Source organism: Mugil cephalus, chromosome 5 (assembly GCF_022458985.1).
Source record: "Mugil cephalus isolate CIBA_MC_2020 chromosome 5, CIBA_Mcephalus_1.1, whole genome shotgun sequence".
In the NCBI taxonomy this organism is placed as follows: Eukaryota; Metazoa; Chordata; class Actinopteri; order Mugiliformes; family Mugilidae; genus Mugil; species Mugil cephalus.
This window is the reverse complement of record NC_061774.1, coordinates 14,804,372-14,824,900: the sequence shown is the minus strand read 5'-3', so window position 1 is coordinate 14,824,900 and position 20,529 is coordinate 14,804,372. Positions and strand designations below refer to the sequence as shown.

Genomic DNA, 20,529 nt, shown 5'->3' with positions numbered 1-20,529 from the left:
CTCAGGGTTATGTTTTGAATTATTCAGACCTTTCAAACCATTTTAATAAGGGGACCCGCTTTGTCTAAATTACACTGACATTTGATTTCAGATTTTTAACTGTATCTAAAATAAAACATTAATTGAATATCTGACTGTGTAAGTCATCTGGACTGCTTCATATTTTAACTGCTCAATGCACTTGAAAGAAGGTGAAGTTGCACTAAAGTACTATTTCATTTAAAGAAAAAGAAAAATAGAAATAATGTGATCACTGGTGATTTTCTTACTATTATTCCCTGCCTTCCCCTTTTATGGACAGTTAGTTGGACAAATCAGATAATCAGTAGGTTAACTTATAACAGGAACTCATTTAGTACATTTCCTTGTCTTGTGTTCACCTTGGTTGAAGATGCATAACAGATTTACAAGAATAAGCATTTAAGAACATTCATTTTTGTAAACTTTATTGTGAAAAATCAAACAGACTGCTAAGATCAATATATATATTGATACAATGTTAATGGCCAGTAGTTCTGTTCAGCTGCAATTGTGATTCTTGAACAACGTTAGAAGTCAGCAGTTCATTCAGCCACCGGAACAAAGACAAGTGGAAAAAAAAAAAAAAAAAAAAGACACTGCCCTCTCTGAAGCCCTCTTTACACATTACCTTGTGGCGTATAAAAAGAAAAGACTTCTTACTCTAAAAGTGAAATAAGAAAACTAAACATACAAAACTTTGGTCTGCTTCCCTTGACTGGCTGCTTCACAGATTCATTTCAGCCACAGAGGGCAGAAACAATCAGCTGTTTAAAAACTTCAACCAAAAAAAATCTACAAAACAGGTTAACCTTGCTCCTATTGAAGAAAATTATATCAACGTTGTCATAATAGGTAAGTTAGCCCAATACTCACATTTTGTCAGTTGCTTATATTGTCGCTGAACCTCTGCTCCAAAGGCACGTCAGCTTTTACCTCCCTTACTCTCACATCTTACATATACAATGAAATAAACAGAACACACTGACCTTAAATACAGAGTTAATAAAAAAAGGAAAACAACTAGACAAGTTTGAGCGTACTGTGTAACAACGATAAAGGACCTCCTTCATCGAAGCACTGCTGCTGATTAGCCCCTCCCCAAATAATCCCTCCCAAAAACAAGTGTTCTTTTCCCCCCAAAATCAAACCTTCACTGCCCCCCAAAACCTACAGTATCTTTGTACTCTGCAGCTTGTACATGTGTATGCTGCTTGTGTAGTGGAGTGGTCTTCAGAGGCTGGTTGTTCGGGGAGAGGAACTAAGGGCGTGCTAGTTTAGGTTCATGGGCCTTCAGTGTCCCGACAGCGTCCTTCACTGCATGATAGATGATGTTCTTCACCTGAGGGGAAAACAACAGGGAACATCTGTTAAAACAAAATCTCTTGACTCTTAATAATTAATATGCATTAGAATCAGATTCTTCAGTCAGATCCACCACTCATTCATTCCTCTTTGTCCATATTTGGATGTGCCTATGGAAGAGAGTAACTTACGGGTGAAAACAAAGGAGAAGTTGCTGCGTTATGTATTATTCTTCAAAAATTTAAAAGATAAAACTCTGAGATTTCCACTCAAGATGGTTAATATGTGTACGTGTGCTGCAAACACTTAACCACTTTAAACTATGAAGCTAAATTGTTAGCTAATGTCAGTCGTCAGAGTTCTTAGTTATTATGTTAAAAATTTTAAATTTATGCTAAAAAGAATTGAAACTGAAATGACAGTAGGTAACTACAGAGCGCAGAGTTACGTTACTGTAAAGCGTTTTTTTAACAAAAGGGTTAACGTTGGCTAAGCTTCATGTTCTATTTATTCCATGATTCATGAACTTAATATTACGTAATGATTATGAATTGACGGGGGAGTTGTATTTACTGCTGATGGTTTGTTTTCACACAAATGGAGGTGTGGCCAAATTTTCTACTCTCATCTATATCCTGCAATAACAACTACTACACACACTACATGCTGAGAGTAAAAAAAAAAAACAAAAAACAAAACACCAACCTGTAGCTTGTCCTCGTGGTTTGTGTGAGTAGTGGACAGGTGTCTGAACTCCTGGGTCAGTCTGAAACAGTGCCTCACATGCTCAGGAGACACAAAGTCCTCTGCCACCTTGATACAGCTGTACAGGTTGTGTACCTGAGAGCGGAGGAGCATAGAATGAACACGAGTTTGCATGTGCTCCCTGTGTCTGTGTCTGTTTTCTCTGGGTACTCCGGTTTCCTCCCACATCCAAACACATGCTCGTTAGGCTAAGTGGTGACCCTAAATTGAATTATGAGTGTGAGTGCGAATGCTTGTTTGTCTATGTGTTAGCCCTGCGATAGACTGGCGACCTATCCCGATGACAGCCGGGATAGGCTCCAGCAAACCCACGTAACCCTGGTGAGGTTAAGCGGTAGAAGAAGATGTGATGAGATGAGACATCACATAATATGTCTGACCTGATGTGGTGCTCCTGCAGGGATGAACACAGCATCTCCTAAGAACTGTACAATAGCCCAGCCCTGGACGCCATATTCTTCATAGAGCCTGCGGCGGAGCACCTGGTCCAGGTACCAGCTCTGGTCGTGAATGGGGTCGTGGTCTGGAGGATTCTCTTGGCCTTGCTCCTCTCCCACCTGATATAGATAAGAGCAAAGTATGTCACGAGCGGAGCTAATGACGAAGTTATTTCAGACAGAAATCTACTGGCTGGTAACCTTGCGGAGCAACTCTCTGATCTTCTCGGCATCCTTGGCCGCGTAGATGTGCCACAGAGCGCCCGGTTTCTCCTTTCCCTCGTACACCCTCCTCTTCGTCATTTCATCCACATCGCCCTCCTCGATCGTCGTCATGACCTCTGCAAACCAAACGCAAGCGACAAGGCACACACATAGAGGGCACCAGACAGTCATCAGCAGTGTCGCTACGACAACAATATGCTACAGCAAAGTTTCTTCTCGAAGTGACTTCACGGACTAGGCTGCGATTACTGAAGTTGTGGGACAGTGATTAGCACTATTAAGTCTACGTTTACCACCTTTGAGTGCAACGTCATAAATGTACATCCATCATAATGTTTGACAAAAAAACGATGCAGAGCTGTAGTTCTCAACTGGAGGCCCATGAGCTGCACGTCCATCCTAAGTGGACTCCACGACTGTATGCTGTGACAACACTATTTGTAAATGCACTAATTTTCTACAACTTCTCTTATAGTATTATTAAAAGGATGCAGCTCTTATGACCCAAGCATTAGTCTTCTGTTTTCATAGTTTGTTGCAAAAGAACTGTGAATAATTAATAGATATAGCATTTGACAAAGCATGAAATGCCACAGACTTCTGTTTCTCATACTGTTTCATAGATTATTTAATGGTTGCTTCTACAAATCAACGCAAGTGTCGCTGGCCTACGACTACAGATTAATGTGTGGACTGTGTGGCCACATCAGTTGAGAACCACGGGGGCAAAGAAGGGGACAAGTTACAGACTACACAATCACATTTACCGACACAACATTCACATTCACAGCCTAATGTTGGTTTATAAGCAGCTAAAACTACGGCCTTTAACAGTCAAATGACATCCCAGTTTAGTACTAGACAAGAGAAAACCATCATGTTCACAGCTAATATGTATGCTTCAGTGGATCGTTGTCTTCAGCTACCCCAAGACTGCCTAAAACTATGTGACCAGTGGGTTAATTCATATTAACAAAGTGTGCACTGGCTTAGCTGTTCTTTGTATCCCAGCCTTGGGTTGGTCCTGCCATCAGTAAGTGAAGCTTATTTAATCAATGTGGTTGTTTGCCTGCTGTATCTAGTCTCCAAATGATCGATTAATAATGAAAGACCGTCTGAAGTCCATCTGACAGGTCTATTATTATTTGTCTTGATAAAATCCTAGTGGTGCCCATCCCTGGTTTTGAATGTGCGTCTGCCTGAGTCTCTGTGATGAGTGGGAACAGGGATGCAGATTTTAGATGCCCTTCATTCAAACTTTTCTCCGCAGCGTAAGGACCAGAGCACAGTAACTATATGAAATCTGAACTCCATGCCAGTTCATGGATTTCACATTGGTTCAAGTGTTGTTAACCCAACCCTGAAATTTACATAGAAGAAGAAAGCCTGGATCTAGAGGGCAAGTTTGAGACTTTTACTTAATAGAGGTATAATATAGAGGTTGCATTTACAAAAAAAAAAAAAAAAGAAGGGGGTACACATCATGCAACAGTAGAAACTAAGGGATGACCACAGTGCTCTGGCCCCTACCGCACAGATAATACCATAAGGATGAAGTAGAGGAGTGAAGAAGGGGAGTTAGTTAAGAAGAAGGGCATGCTACTCAAGTGATACAACTGAAAGTCTACAGACCTTTGCGTCCGGAGATATCTGCCTCTGTGAATGAGAAATGTTGCCACAATGTAAATGAATGAGACCCACTAAAAGGGTCTGTTCAGGGTCTTATCTAAGCCAAATCAAGCCTGGCACAACCAAAACAGTCCAGTCATGACGTTTGGGACAAACTTGTGAAAATATTCACAGGGTTGTTCAGAGTGGATGAGTTGGTGATATCAAATTGTTGGAATTGGAATTTCTGACAAAATGTATGTAGTACTGAAAATGAAAACATTTTACATGATGTAATTTAGTGTTTTGGGAAGGAAGCAGTAATTAGTAGTAGTACTGGCGAGGCGTCTTGTAACAAATGGGAGTGTTTGTGATGAAGAAAATAAAACAGAGACATGACATAAAGAGTGTGTTTAAGAATACTGACCTTCTTCCTGGTTCCCTTCTCCGTGAGGAATGCCAACATAGACCATGACGTTGACGGCATCGGACACATCCAGATGGAGGTTAGTGGTTCCCACCTTCCTGTCTTCACTTGAAATTAAGCCTGAGGGTAAAAGGGAGCATGGGAGTGACAAGACAAATATATATATATGTACACTGGAAGTAAGGAGAAAAACAAACAAAAAGAAACCATCAGATTAAGAAAATCCTTCTCACCATAGGCGTTGTACATTTTAGGCCCAAGGTCTGGACGCACGAAAAAATTGGGAAGGCGAGCAGCGAGGTTTAGACGACCGTCTCTTTTCGTGTACTCGGGCAGAGGGAGGTTGTCCATTAAATCGTCAAACCTGGAAAACGTGCAAAAACAAATAAATGACGCAGCACCAGCAAGATAGAAATATTGTTTTATAGCTCAAAAATATTCAAGTTAAATTCAGATTCACATGTTCGGTTTCTGGTTTTAAACAGGTATTTATGACACACATGGTGTTTCCGTGCACAAATGAAGACATCATTATATTATCACCAGGATGGCTGGTAGAAAATGCTTCTATTAAAATCTATCGAGTCGTGCGAGAAATGTGTCAAATAAAAAATAAAGATGCACATGGGTGTCTTACCGTGTGGGCATCATGTCCCTGAAATCTTCACCTGGAGGCCAATCCTTTAATTTTAACACCATAGGCTGGCCATCAGCATCTTGCAGTCGCTCTGCATTCATAAAAAAAAAAAAAAAAAAAGCATTAACAACATTTGACAAATCAGAGAAACATGTGACCATTAGTACACAAACTGCACATGAATCCAAAACTCAAAAGTTTGGGTACTCACTGGCGATAACCTCAAATCCGTCCCAGAAGTCTCGCACTTTAACGTCAGAGATAATAGCACAATTTCTACAGTTGACCAAGTCTACGTCCTGGTCTCCAAATTCCTCACTGAAGGCCTCTGGCCGCCACAGTTCAGATTTCAGGCGTTTATGTATCCCTGACACCAACACAGGCTGGGAAAGTAGAGACGACAAGAACGATATAAACCAGTCCCGTAAAATTTCATCCCTCTTTATCTATATTCTACAAAGTTTATGCAAAACTTTAGTTATACAAAGAGAGACTCCTACTTGTCCCTGCTTCCAGCACTCTCTGAAGATTTTCCAGTTGTTGCTGTTGCTGGGATCCTGCAGGCAAAGGAGTCGCCCGTCGCAGAGCCAGGAGTGTGAGGTATGTGGTTCCAAAACACTAAGGCCCATTACACCATCCTTGCGGGCCCCCAGCACACTGAGTTCGCCACCTTCAGAGGCCCCGGTTCGACGGCCCTCTGCCTTCTTGGTCTCCACAACTGAGGCGATGATGTGATCCAGGAAGTTCGGCAGGCTGCTCTTCAACTTGTCACTCTGACAGATCATAGAGAGAGAGATTGTAAGTTATCACAATCTCATTGTAATAACTTCTCATTTACAAAACAAATGTCATTCATTACTAGACCAGTAGATGGCAGCAATAAAACGCAGTTATTCCAACAGTAGGTATCACAGAAAATGTTGCACAAAGAGGAGTTCAGAGGCTGATCATGCTGATAGACGTAACAATACAAAGTAGATGAGTATATTTCCTAAGATCACATGGAATAATTAATCAGTTAATTAATTCATACGTACTCCTGCTGAGGTAAAAACGGAAGGGAATGGTACTCCACTCTCTCCAGGGCCCTGGGGCAGTTTTCCCGGTCCAGAGTTGAGCAGGTCCCGGAGACTGGACCCCTCAGGTTTAGACTGGGCCATACTGGAGCCCAGTAACAGGCTGTTAAATAGCTTAGGGCTGGAAGCAGAAGGCTTTGATAGGGCACTGAGTGAATCCAGACCAAAGGGAGGCCGACTGTCTCGACTCATTATGGAGCGAAGTGTACCGGATTCTGGAAGGAGACGGTGGGACATGGGACGTATCACTACAAATCTGACATTGACTTAGACATTTTTATGAACTGAAATGATATAGACTGAGCATTTCCTATTGTTGCTACTGTTCCTATTGTTACTCACCCTTGGGTTCATCCTTGGCCTTCTGCGTGGCCAAGTCTGCAAGCCAGTGCAGAGCAGAGCTGTTGCCCTCTCCTGATGAGCGCGAATCCTTGGGAGTGGACTGGGTGAGGTTACAGGGTGAGGATGTACCACCGAGGGAATTACTGGTACTTCCCACGCTTTCCCCACCTCCACTGTCTGACGGCGCTGCTGTTTGCGTAGTTTCTGTTTTAATCACCGATGTTTCACCCTCTGATTTTGGAGCGGTGCCCATACCAGAGGCCGCAGCTGCAAGGCCACCTCCACTGCTCGTCGAAGACTGATGAGGCAAACGCAACCCTTTGAGTTAAACAATTTTGTGAAAATGCAGAAGTGAGAAAAGACAGATGTATTGTAACAGTACCTGTGAAATTCCATTGGGAGCAGTAGGACGCACTAAAGGCTTGGTGTGTCGACTGGCACACGGACAATTGGCTTTAATACCCCACTTGCCTCTTGCTGAGTGTACCATGTCACCTATGTTGTAAAGAGCTAAAGAAAAAAAGGCAATATAATCATTCATCTACCACTCATTGGACCAATACAAAATCTATATGTTTGTGACTCGGTCAATAAGCTGCGTTACCTGTGCCAGGTATGATTTGTGTAGGCATGAGGTTCTGTGGCTCATGAGGTTGGCCTTTGGCACATTTCAACCAAGAGAAAACCTCATCCTCTGGAGTTTCATCTACATCTAAAAAGGTAAACATAAACTGACTCAGCATCAGAAGGCCAAAACTATTACCCCTGTAAACAAAATGTTATTACTGTAATGGAAAATATGGCACTTAAACGCCGTGACACCGTAATAAATACGTTGACCGTCTCAAAATGAGATGACTCACCCTCTCTTGGCCTATTCCTCCTCAGCCGATAGCAGTCCAGACACACTCCAAAGCCACACTTGCGACAAACCCAGTGGATGTTGAACAGGGTTGTCTCACACACGTCACACATTTCCCGAACACCACGCACAGCGCGCTTCCACGCCACTTTCTCTGAAGAACAGTAAAAAAAAACAACAGCTGGATTATAAACATGGCAAAAACAGGTTGGTTGTTTAGTTCCACCACAGTGAAGAAACGTGGGCTCCGGTGAGATGTCTTTTATACTTACGGTGAGGTTCCACCATCATCATGGCCTCTTTCTCAGACATGACCAACTGACAGAACTGGTCTCCCACGTTGGCCAGGATGTACTTAGACGTGTCTAGATCGAGCCCCTCTTGGACAGCTGGTGCAGGCAGCCATAAACCCATGGCCATAGAATCACTCTGCTGAGGACTTAAGAAGCCTTCAACACGGAGTACACCTTTACGAGTGAAAGCCAACCTGGTTTGAGTCAAACAAAGGGTTTGTTTAACATCTATGAATTTCAATTTTTTTCCTCTATCCTGATAATTCCACTAAGTCACTAACAATCAAAGAAAGGCATGTCTGTAACTATGTGCCACAGTGATTATATATGACTATACCTTCTGAAGTGGAAGAAACGACAGGCCACATTTGGGTCGTCATCACCATCACTGTCTTCGCCTGTATTTCGATATTTCCGGTAACGCTCCAGACGACACTCGCGGCACTTGTGCAAGTGAGGGGCCACGTTGATGCAGGAGCCGTCTTGGAGAAAAGACTCACCAGACTGCTTCAGACGTCGCACCTTGCTCTGGTCTTTTAGTACCGACTGGCCCACTAGGTAGAGACAGCGTAGAGTTAATTCTATTCCTTATCTAGTCTATCGCCACAACAGATTCTCAGCTACATACAAGTGGAGAAGACGTACCTTTGAAAGGCTTGTTACGTGGACGGCTCTTAGGAGCCCCTTGGACTTTAGTTTTCTGCAGAATGGTCCCATCCTTGGTGTTATGAAGAGGTCCTCCCGGGACTTGGCCTTTCTCCAGACCTTCCTCATTCTCACTCAGGTCTGACAGGTCACTGTTGCTGCTGGAGTCAGAGTCACGCTTAGACGACTGGCCTCGTTCTTCCAGACTGAATTTTTGCGACTGGCTCTGGTCAAAGGACGCAGGTGCTTCCTCCATCCCACTGGGGCCAGTGCTTCCAAACATGGCGCAGCCTGAAGTGGATGAAGGCATCTCCCCAAGTTCTTGCTCCTCCTTTGCTACGGACCCTTCACTCTGTAACCTCTGAGATGAAGATGACGCCGGAGAAGAGGAAGAGCTGGATGAAGCAGCTGCTGAGTGTGCTGGGAAAGGGGAAGACAGGATCCCCTTAGGTGGCTCTGCCATAGTGAAGAGGTTTGGCTTGCTGCTGTCCACGGCCGGACCAAGAGTCTGAGGCTCAGTTCCAGTGAGGCCAGCAAATGATGTGTGGGAGGTTTTATCCCCATATGCTAGAAAAGGATTAGCAGGCTCCTTGGAGGCCTGTAGAAAAAGGTTCTGGTGGCTTTCTGAAGAATTAAAGCCAGTCTGCAGCCCTAAGGCCCCTACAGAAGTTCCATTATTATTGTTCTTCTTGGAAGCACATTGGGCTCCAGAGACACTTAAGCTAGAGCTCCGTCCTCCTGCCGATCCAGCCATGGCCTGGAAGGCCGAAGATGATTTGTTGAACACACCATTTCCCGTTGGTTGGGCCTCAGGCACTTTGGGCTGCTCAGGCTTTTTTAGCCCTTCAGTGGAAGTTGCTGGCTTGAAAAGGCTCGGGGGCTCTTTAGTCAAGCTTTTAGACACTGCAGTGAAGTAATTAGTGTCCTTGGATGGGGTCTGACCAGACGTTAGGCTAGGACTGGAGCCCGAATTCTGGGTCATGCACTGAAAAAACAGATTTTGGTCTTGCTGAGATGGAGCCTGATTCTTTGCTCCACCAAAACCAAAGCCAAAAGGCCTGGGAGTGTCCTGGGAGGCTGTGGTAGGAGCTCCATTGGTCTGAGAGGTAATATCTCCAAATACAGGAGCAGTGGGGACTGTCTGGGATAAACGAAACCCTGATGCTGTTTTAGAACCCTGGGAAACAAAACAATAAGGGTGAGTAAAACAATATTAATAACAGAAAAAAACATGATTGATAGCACAGGGATCACACAAGTACTAATCATATTGATTGTTTTACCTCAGTCTGGCTTCCCCAGATGGGAGCTTTAGGACTAAAACCCACGGATGCAGAAAGAGCCACACTGGGGCCACTGTCTGGTGTCCAAGAGATGGTGACAGGTCCCGGGGAAACAAGAGCAGCCGTTTTAGAATAAGCCGACTGACAGGCCTCCTCTCGGTCCGGCTGGGGTGATGGGGAGGCCTTGGGGGCTGGAGCTCCGGGGACCAGGATTGGCATCTGGCCTAGTGATGGAAAAGACGTGGTGGAGAAGGGGGAGGGAGCCGGTTTAAGGGGAGGAGGGGTAGGGGTATGAGTTATGGTGGTGGTAGAGTCTGCAGCTCCTTGCGTGGAGAGCGAGCGACCATTTTCTTTGATGTTGGTGGGACAGCGAGGAGTGGCGTTTGACTGGTCCATCTGGAGTGAGGGGTTGATGCTGGGGGAGGACACTCTGCCCTGAGGAAAGGTTCCGTCTGAAGAGCTCCCGTTTTTGGTTGTGCTGCTGACTCTTTCATTGGAGTCTCCGGCCCAAATCCCCATTCCTTCTGCTGGAGTTTTGTTGGAATCGCCACACTTTTGTGCATCTCCCGTATCTCCTGCTCCTTTAAACCGTTTCAGGTTCAAGTCATCCTCACCTTCTGAGGCAGTTCTACGCCTGCGCCCACTGTCTCCCTTCATTGTCTCACTGTCCTTCCTTCGCCGTCCGTTCTTGCCAATCTAAAAAGAGGAAAACATTGAGGAATAATTAAACGGATTCTTTTTTGTAAAACGTAATGTGAAAAAAACAATAATAGTTTGTTTAATTCAATTTACAGCACGGTAAATTGAATTACGGTATTTATGATGTGACCTCACCTCCTCCTCTGTCAGCATGACGTGTATCACACGAGGATCTACAATCTGATTTTCTTCTCCCTAAAACAAAAAGATAGTCTTTAAGTTTTACCTTTTCATAAAACGACCAGGATGTGTACAGGCAAAGCATAAATGTTACCTTATCCAAGGTAATCTCCATAATGTGAGAGATCGGGTCGTGCTGCGAGACCAGTCCTGTAGCCCAGCACTCCTCAAACTCTGGCTGGTAGACACGAACCCTGCGTCCTTGAATAGTGTACGACCCTAAGGAAGTGAGCAATGAGAAAGATAGAGAGTTAGATAGTGGATCTGAATGACACACGGGATGTTTAATATAGATGTTTGTTTTCTCATTACATACGCATCCCCTTCCATTACATGCAGATGTGACACTTTTTTTTTTATTGTCAAGTGGATGTTACCCAGATGTTTGTATCCATAAAAACTCTCAGCGGCTCTGATCTCTCCTGCGTGGTTAAATGTAGCGCAGATGTGACAGACTTGAGTTGAATTCAGACAAAACCGAGACCCATGGTCGTGGCACAGACAGAGATTAGCATGGACTGCCAATTCTTTAAGGAGAGTTTTCTTACAGCTTTGGCTGCTTTGGCTTCGTTCCCTTTAAATAAATAAATATTCTCTAACAGGTTCAACCAGTATATAGTGATGCATCAATAAATTTGAGCATGCAAGTTCACTACAGAGATTTGAAAGTGTGATCATGCTAAAATGAACCACGTTAGACTGGTCTGACTCCTGTCTGTCTGTCAGACAGATTCCAGTTTGTTCATGTAAACAATGACTCTTCTATTAATACAAAGGTAAGTTATGGAGTTCCTCAAGGTTCAGTGCTAGGACCAACACTATTCACATTTTACATGCTTCCCTTAGGAAACATGGCATATTTGACTAAGATATGTCTTTTAATTCACACTTAAAGCACGTGACAAAGACTGCCTTCTTTCACCTGTGTAATAATGTGAAAATTCAGAACACTCTGTCTCAGAGTGATTTCTAACCCTAACTTCTTACGTTATCCAATTCTGTGCTACTACTGTATAGTAACTGAGTTGAGTCGAACATCACCAAACTATAACAGAACCACCTGGCATTACTTTTACTTTCCTATATTAACATTCATACATGTAGATTTTAGTTTCACAAAACAACCAATTCCTTTTCTGTTTGTACCTCATTACATTTTTATGAATCGAAGCCTTTCTATTTTTGAGGTTTGCCGTGTATGTGTGTTGTGGTGAATGCTTTTATGATCAGAGTCATTTCAAGTCATCCATTAAGATCTGTCTTCATAACTGTATCAGGTCATTTACCAGCTAATTGTTTTCTTCTACACAACAGATCAGATCAGTTCACTTTAACGAGTCCTTGGTAGCTTTATTTATTAAAAAGACATTTAACATCTTCAGCATACACTACACTTAGGCATTTAATATATATGTATATATATAGATTTATTAAACAGTAATAGTAATACCTTGCTTCCTAATTTGATCAGCAGCCCAAAACCCAAAACAAGGATTTTTTTCTGCTTTAATCATGCAGGAAACATGTGTAATGACCCTGACTCAGCGGTTAGCAACGTCTGGACAGCAACATTTAAACAGAATGGTGATTTATGATCATGATTCACTTCTATGCGATGGCCTGATGTGCACCTCCCCAGTAAAGTAACTGCATGCCCTAGTGATACAGACCACGACGGCTGTGACTGGTTCAAAATGCATTTCTGCATTCATGTGTCTCAGGGCCCAGACAAGCACACAAAATTGCCTACCTAGATGTCTTCTCCATTTTCTAATAAATCTAGATAAAGTCAACCTCAACTCAAACCGCTTAGTTCCAGTCACCATTGCGTAAAGTATGCAGAGAAAATCAAAGTGTAAATGACGAGGAGTATAAACAAATCAGTGGGTCACATTTATCTATATCTTCATGTTACTATCCAGAGTCAAGTTTGTAACACATCATTTAGACAAAACAGCCCAGAAAACACACAGAACTGGTAAAGAAAAAACACAATCTGGTGAAAGGTTGAGTCTCACCCTTCCTGAAGATCTCCTGTAGTTCAAAGTCAGCACGCCAGCTGGAGATGGCAGCCTGCAGAGAGGGTTGCTCCAACAGCAAAGGGTGTCTTGTGTCTTTATCAATCTGCACAAAGACACAAACCACACTGTCCTGAAATGGCACTGTACAATGCAGAACAAAACCTGTATGAAACTTTACCCTAGAATATTAGAGGAAGAATATCAATTTTACTCTAGAAAAAGTTGTAGTATCTCAAGTAATAATAAAAACATGTCATTCACTTTCTGTCAGTCACCTAGTTTACACACTAATCGTTTAAGGACTCACAACACCACAAACAAAATTAAACCACAAAACAAACTCACAAACCTCAAACCTCTGGACAGCTTTGTTGTCAGGCAGGAATGCAAAATTCTTGTTTCCAAAATACTCTATGGGAACCGATGCCCCTAAACCCACTCTGTCCACTAGTGAGCGGAAAGCCTGCAGAAAAGACAACAAGTGTGTAATTATTAATTGACCTCATGAAGAGTTATGTGTAATAACTGTAGTGAGCTTAAGAACAAAAGAGCAACAGGAAGGCATTGGTGTTAAATCTCCAAAGTGTGCACATAAAGTGATTTCGTTGTAGTTTTTGTTATGTGGCATTGACAGCGCTGACTAAAGAAAACCAATTACCTTGTAACTTTCATATTTAATAACAGCTGTACATACAGTATTAACTGCCTTGAGTCATGACAGTCTGGTAAAGTGAATAAATGCAAATTCCACATATGCTGGAAAAAGACGGTACAACTGCTATATATGAGGCTATATAGACTATTCAGACTGTCACTACTATGTGGCCCAGCTTTAGCTTGTTAACAGAAACCATGCAGATAAATTAGTGGGTAGTCCTACATTATCTGTGAATCAAATAAAACTGAATCAATCTTGAATTTAAGAGATCAGGGGGGTTTGCACGGTGCGTCACCAATCCGGAAGTCGCCATGTTGGAGACACTCGGCAACGTAAACAAAGTGCACGGACTGAAGTAGATTGTGGAAAATGGGGAGCTATTGTCCTGTTTTTGGCTGTACCAATCAGGAAGACTGTGGAAAAACACATGTTCTGCTATCAACTTTTCAATTACCTGACAAGAAATGGGCCGAGCATATTCATATACCGTCCAGACGTTTGCCTCGTAGATCCTGGTTTAGCTTCACTAAACCACAAGCGCCTCCTTATCTCTGGTAACTTTTGTCACTGTTCTCGCTGATTTGTAAAAACTTTTGGCAGTCTATAAAATCCATATGTTTTTCACAGTTTGCCCGATCGGTACAGCCAAAAGCAAGGCAATAATTCACCATTTTCTACAATGTACTTCAGTCCGTGCACTTTGTTTGCAGAGTGCCTCCAACATGGCGACTTCCGGATTGATGAAAACCCTCTATATCCAACCTAATTTTATTCTGTAAGAAATGGGTGACTGGTCGCACAAACCAAGGATAAGTCAAATCACTTAGGCAGAGGGTGGACCTGTGTGGCCACATCACAGCTAAATGTTACTTGTTATTGAGTCAGAGATTATAACATATTTAAGATATTAACATAAAAGTTAAGAATGCTAATTTAATTTGAGGTAAAATGTAATTTATAACCTGTGCAACGCAAATTACAGCCAAACAGGATTTTGCTGTGCTGAACCCCAATTAACTTTTACCCTAAATCACTTCAGTGGGTTTCAACGTATCCCAGAAGCTTTTGCTTGTTGTCACCGTCCAACTGAGTACTCACCAGAGCAGGCCAGGACGTGGCTGAGGCTGGAGCTCCAGGTGTCTCTGTAGCGTCACTACGATGGGCCCAGACGATGGAGTCCTCCACCAGCACAGCTTTCACCCCCTCATCGTACACCTGCACCCAAGAACACCTCTGCGACGCATTCTCAAACTCCACAAATACCTACAGTCCATGAACAGAAAGAGAAGAGATCGTAAGCGTGAGGACTGTTAAATGATAAGACAACTCAATTCAGTGTGCCAAAGAAATCCTGGGAACACCAGAATAACCATGATAATATATAGTCTCATACAAATTATACCAAAACTGCTTCATATATATGATTAAATTACGTATAAACTGTATTTGTTGTAGGAGTGTACACAAAATCCAAGGATCAGTTTAATCTCAGTTTGATCACTGTTTGGTTTGTACACACTTCCGCATAGAAGAGGGGGAAATTATTGTTTTCATTGTTACTGTGGCTTAAATCAATAAAAAGTCAGCAGTGCAATTTCTGCTTTAAAAAAAAAATTAATAGAGTAACGCTGCTTTTCGGTCAACCCTCGGGACACAGCTATCTTTTTTTGAATTAACTGTAGAGAAAATGTCACCGTGCACAAGCGACCAAGGTCCTGGTTCAGAATCTGCAGAGTGAGCAGAGTAGACGGAGATTGCGGCTGTGAAGGATGTCTGATTAAATCTCAAACACGACGTGTTTCGAGGCTACCCCTGCTAGCATGCTTCGGTTGCGATGTTATTGACTCGCACCGTGCTCGAGGGTAAAAGGGAAAGCAAACAGAGCTTAAGCTTGTGGTTACATGATTAATACGACAGGTGTCAAAAATTAATCTCCAGTAAGTTTGCAGAGATAATATCAAGTCAGCTGCCGAACCGCTCACGTACTCATGCTTGTTGAGAGGATTCACTTCACTTTGAGTCAACACATTTTCTTTGGTTACCTCTAATGATACATAACCGTCATTGTATGTAGCCGGTATATGGTGTGAATAAAGCTCAGATAAGGGTTAAAGACATCTGTTGCTGATATTTTTGCCATATATATATATATATATGTGTACACACATATATGGTCCTTTTTAAAAATAATTTCTGTGAACGGATTCTTCAAGTAAAGACTACTCGAGGGACCAGTTTAAAGATAGTGTTTCTGGACAGCTTGCTTTGGGCGACCAGTCATTTAAAACCTCAAATCACACAGTCAATCACCGTGTGCCTCTGGCAGATTTGGAAAGTACTTATAAAGAGATGGTGATATGAGCATCGACATTTCCTTCAGACTCCATAAATTCACATTTTCCTTGGCAACACAGTGTAAAAGTTAGAGTATAAATTCCTTTTTGGCTCTTGTTGTCAGAGTCGATCTTCAGCTCTGACTCAAAACCAATGTTTCTTGACTTCCTCATATGCTCGAATTTTGAGGCATATGTTAGAGACGAACCACAGCCCTGTCCAGGTGTCAATAATCCCGGGTGTTTTGCTTAAATTTATTGGGTGGTTCTGGTGTCTGGCTAATACCATAAACAGACTGATTCAGAAATGGCCAACATCCACTTAAAGGACTTAAAAATGACTTGCTCTATATTTTGATATTAAGGGTCCAGCAAAAAAACTTCAAAGCACAAATTATAATAATTCATTCTGCAAACCAACATTGTCTGCCACCACTGAATCTTAGCAATTTATCACAAACAGAGAAGAGTGGTGGAGGAATCCAGACGAGAAGTGAAGTACAAATACAATTTTTTTGGAAAAACCATCTAACTACTGATATGTATTCAGACATTGCACTACAGTGAATATTTGTCTCGCTTCAAGCTTTTTGCACTTTAGATACCAGCAAGAGATGGTTTCTTCTTCTACTAACACAGCATTCGCTTTAACATCAACTCTCTGCGACTAAGAGTGGCTGCTTTTGAACTAACCAGAAACTTCAGTTTCAGGGATTTCCATATCCAAACAAATTTTGTAAACACGACATTGTCAAGGACTTCTACCCAAACATACTGTATACATACAAGGGTTTTCGTACTGATGTGGTACGTTAAAATAAAGTGTTCAAGTGGTGAAACTCAAGTGTCAAGTCAACTAACTACGTAGGGAAGCAAACATCTAGAATGACGCCCATTATCACGCTCACAACAGAGATGCAGCAACTGCATTTTACATTTTCTCCAAAAGTGCAACAGGTCGTCGCGCCAATAAAGCTCCAAATATAGTTCTCCAGGTTGTGCATTGCTTCTTTGAACACATACAGTCCAACTACGTAAAGGTCTTATTGACATCCTACTTTATCCGACATGTACTTTCCCATAACACAAATTCAAATAAAAACTAAAATAAAACAGATAAGAGAAAAAGAAAAACGTAACAAAACACCTCAAGGTTGTTGTCAACATATGTATAGGACTAACAATTCAACAAAAAGGGTTTTTCCTTCATAAACTGGAGCATCTCTGACTTGCTAAGGTAAACATGCTTTCACTGTCAATTCTTCATACATGCTGCTGAGTTAAAAATGAAAAAATCCATAGATTTCTGCAGTTAGTTTTAGCTGTTTCACATTCGACATCGTCTTCCAGTTGGGTCACACTTGTTTATAATGGCGAGCTTTGTGTTTTATTCTCTCACGGTGAAGAATTTTAAGGACAACAGCTAGTTAGCATTCATGTCACTGTGTGTATGACGCCGTTTGTGTGATCTGACATATCAGGCATAGAATTGGATTTATCTGAAACCGATGGGCCGGTGCAAAACTGTACACATCCTTGTCTTTAGTTGATTAACAGCACTGAGAAAACATACCTATGTGAGTAAGATATTGACGTAAACAACATTTAGGGCTCCTCTATTATTGTAAATCAACTCTTTCCGAGTGATGAGATCAGATCACGTGTCAAGAGATAATTAACCTATGGGCTTAGATAACTGTGGTAACAACATATGTGTATGGGAGTAGATAGCCGAAGGTGCTTTTAGGGTACTTCAGGACCTAAACTCCATTTATACTTGCATGCACATCAATCTGGGAAACACTGTGTCTTTTGTGACAGCCAGGAAAATTTTAGTTTCTACTTCTGATTTCACTTTCAACAATGGCAACTGAAACTTTGACCGAAATTTCGGCAAGCGCCACTCATACAAACATCTGTATCTCCCAACCTCCTCAATTAAGCGTACCGCAGCTCTTGCAGTCTGTAATCGGGTTTACATCGAGACTTTTTTCTCATTCCGATTGAAATAATTCTGACTGAAGGTTTCAGGTCGACTGTTTACATGTGATGTGATCTATTCCGATCTGATGTTTATACGTACTTTTAATCAGAACGGCTGTTTTACAGATGTGTGACACGCGCAGATCGATGAAATCACGCGACCGATCAAAAATGGGGGTCTCTGGTCTAATCAACAGAGAAGTTGCTATTGTTTTTACAGTTTTTCAAAGTTTTCTATCCCGACTTCAATTCATTTTTGAAGGAACTTTTCAAACAGTTGTATTTTATCTGCCGTCTAAATGTGCGATAATATCTACTTCTTTCAGATTTGTTATTAAAACAGAAAAAAAAAGCTCTTCACTCGAACGTAACACATTCTCGTCAAGACGGAGCATTCGCAGACAGAACAGAGCCGGACTTCATCGGTTTGGGAAAAGGAAAATTCTACCCCTGTGAAATCAAATTTCATTTCATTGGCCTTTGGACTTCTAAACTGACTGTCTCCGTTAGGTCTGCGTCGTTGTCGTAGCCTCTATGTCAACCTAACGTAGAAGTATAAACCACTGGTTAGCTGGTGACATGGCTTTCCAATGGGATGTTCGTCCCTAGAATACATGTGCAAAAAGTGCCAGCGTCTGCTCACAGACTGCGTCCCCTTCATTACTAAAGATTCAGTGTTGTTCTGTTTGTTTGGAGGTGATGCAAAAGAGAAACTGAATTCAGATTTGAGCTGCTATCAAGATGGAGACGCACCTGTAGGAATTTGAGTGGAAGCTGCAAAGTGGAGGTTGTAGGAGATAAGAAAAAAAAAAATTTCATGCGTTGTTTTGATGTTTGAACTTTCTAAAATGAATCTGGAAACAAAATAAAATTATTTGGGCAGGCAGTCTGAACACAGCCCGAGAGGGAAAACAACACCCTTATGTTTATTTTATCAACAATGAAAAACTGTTTTAGTGAATGCACAACCTGGAAAAAATAAGTGAGTCTTTCTCCAAAGGATTATTAAGAATAACAATTCTGTTTGAAGTTGCCATTTCCAAGAAATGCAGAATGCAACAACCTAAAAACAATAGAATGTGAACAATAACAAAAGCGGACTTTTATTATTAATGTAGTACTTGGCTTTTTTATTCGAGTCACCTTTTAGTCAATACAGTTATATACCAAAAAGAAGTATTTTCGTTTAAAATACATTTTTAACTTAACGATTGCCCACTGATCCAGTTGCCTACATTTTGACTGTTGTAATGTAGGTCAGCCACCGCCACCCAAATTTTCTATTTACACGCCTCGTTCAATTGTCTGCAGTAAAGTAGGCTTCGCAGTGTGGATTCACAATAGATTGTAAAGATCCGCTTCTTAAAGTCTACTTTTCAATTGATAAATTAATTGTGCAATAATCCAAACATGAAATAGTCTAAAGTCGAGTTGATTTCTGGTTCGCTCTCCTCTGAACTTATAAGGCCTTTAACTACTAGACTAATGGTAGCTAGCCGTGGGAACTGGTCCGGATTACTGTAAATTCACTACGTACCGGTGATTAGTTACAATATCGTGAACGCTTTGAAAACACTGAAACGTTTAAGCTTCGCACGGGAGGGCTACAAAGTTCCGGTTTGTGCCACTCCAGCTAGATGTCATGGAGCTAAAAAGGCGAACAAAGCAAAGGCCAGAAAATCCCCGGCTTCGAGTTTAGTTTCGCTCCGCCGCCTGTGACTCGCAGCAGGCTAACAGCAGCGCACGACTAGCGGTAACTAGCAACACATTTACCGACGCTAGCGGTGAAGAGCAAGTTAAAAGAAGTCTGAAAACACACTTAATGGCCGGTTTGCGTTTCTATCTGGGGGGCTGTGTGGCTACGCAGGACGGCTCCACTTGTATGTAAACACTGACCGTCAGCCCTGCAGCGGTGGTGCTGGTGGAGGTGGTAGTGGTCGCCTCCGTGCCGCTAACCTCCGGAGCGGCCAGGCCGATGACGCTCACCGCCCGCACCGTCCCGCGGAGCCAGTCCCGGGCCCACGGAGCCCGCTCGGCCTCGGATCCATTCGCAGACCTGCCGTCGTCGAGAAGCAGAAGCAGGCGCTTGCCTATCAATTCGAGAGAGTCCCCCATGGTTTGCTCACAAGCTAGCTGCCTCTAGTGAGCCACCATGAACGGTGCAACTTGTACCGCTGGAGATGGCAACTCAAGGAAGATAATCAGGCTCCGAGGCAGAAAAGAGCTTTGTTCTCCGCGCTGTTGCACAAGAGAGGTCGTTTCGACCGCTACACTCGGGGAGACACGGCGGCGGACCGGGTCACGCCAGGAATTCACCCAGTGGAAACGTTATTGTCCTCGGTGTTAACGCGACTATCCTGCTCTGTCCGCCATTGAGCCCTGCAACAATCAAACGCACTCCTCGTAGACAGGCAGCACTGCGGACAAAGTGCGTGGAAACAGCGGCCAGTAGTGGCAGCCCCGTGGAGCGGCTCGGTGGTTTTTACACGGGCATGGATCCTGAGGATTTTCCGCAGTGTTTAACCGGAGAAGGAGCACGAAATAATGTCAGCGCTATAAAATGAAATTATACGTTATTTCTGTCTGGAGGCTGACATTGATAATTGATATTTAATCATTAGACATATCTGAAAAAATACTACTACTAAAACTGCTACTTATCTTTGTTAATTTAATTTAATTTAATTTAATTTAATTTAATTTAATTTATAGTCGTAGCAGTCGTAGTACTA

At 42.4% G+C, this 20,529-nt stretch overlaps 1 protein-coding gene across 2 annotated transcripts; it reads right to left on the bottom strand.

Annotated features, from left to right (window-relative positions):
* Positions 1-429: 429 nt before the first annotated feature.
* kdm3b (lysine (K)-specific demethylase 3B) lies at positions 430-20,209 on the bottom strand. Of its 2 annotated transcripts, XM_047584797.1 has the most exons (25): positions 19,694-20,209; positions 14,580-14,744; positions 13,173-13,286; positions 12,821-12,926; positions 10,897-11,021; positions 10,758-10,817; positions 9,924-10,619; positions 8,641-9,817; positions 8,333-8,549; positions 7,975-8,189; positions 7,704-7,856; positions 7,445-7,552; positions 7,223-7,350; positions 6,841-7,138; positions 6,460-6,713; positions 5,923-6,195; positions 5,634-5,805; positions 5,423-5,513; positions 5,019-5,149; positions 4,786-4,905; positions 4,383-4,406; positions 2,727-2,866; positions 2,469-2,645; positions 2,029-2,163; positions 430-1,360 (listed from the first exon to the last, which is right to left on the bottom strand). In XM_047584797.1, the coding sequence occupies exons 1-25, from the start codon at positions 19,910-19,912 to the stop codon at positions 1,280-1,282; spliced, it is 5,379 nt and encodes a 1,792-aa protein (XP_047440753.1). In that variant the 5' UTR covers positions 19,913-20,209; the 3' UTR covers positions 430-1,279. The 2 variants fall into 2 exon arrangements, with proteins under 2 accessions (XP_047440753.1, XP_047440754.1); XM_047584798.1 differs by lacking the exon at positions 4,383-4,406.
* Positions 20,210-20,529: the final 320 nt, after the last annotated feature.

Excerpts from the sequence above, each read along its gene's own strand:
- kdm3b (XM_047584797.1), bottom strand. The coding sequence starts at position 19,912 with ATGGGGGACTCTCTCGAATTGATAGGCAAGCGCCTGCTTCTGCTTCTC. Across the intron at positions 14,745-19,693 it reads CCACCGCTGCAGGGCTGACG|GTATTTGTGGAGTTTGAGAA; the intron begins GTCAGTGTTTAC and ends CATGGACTGTAG. Across the intron at positions 2,646-2,726 it reads TCAGAGAGTTGCTCCGCAAG|GTGGGAGAGGAGCAAGGCCA; the intron begins GTTACCAGCCAG and ends TATCTATATCAG.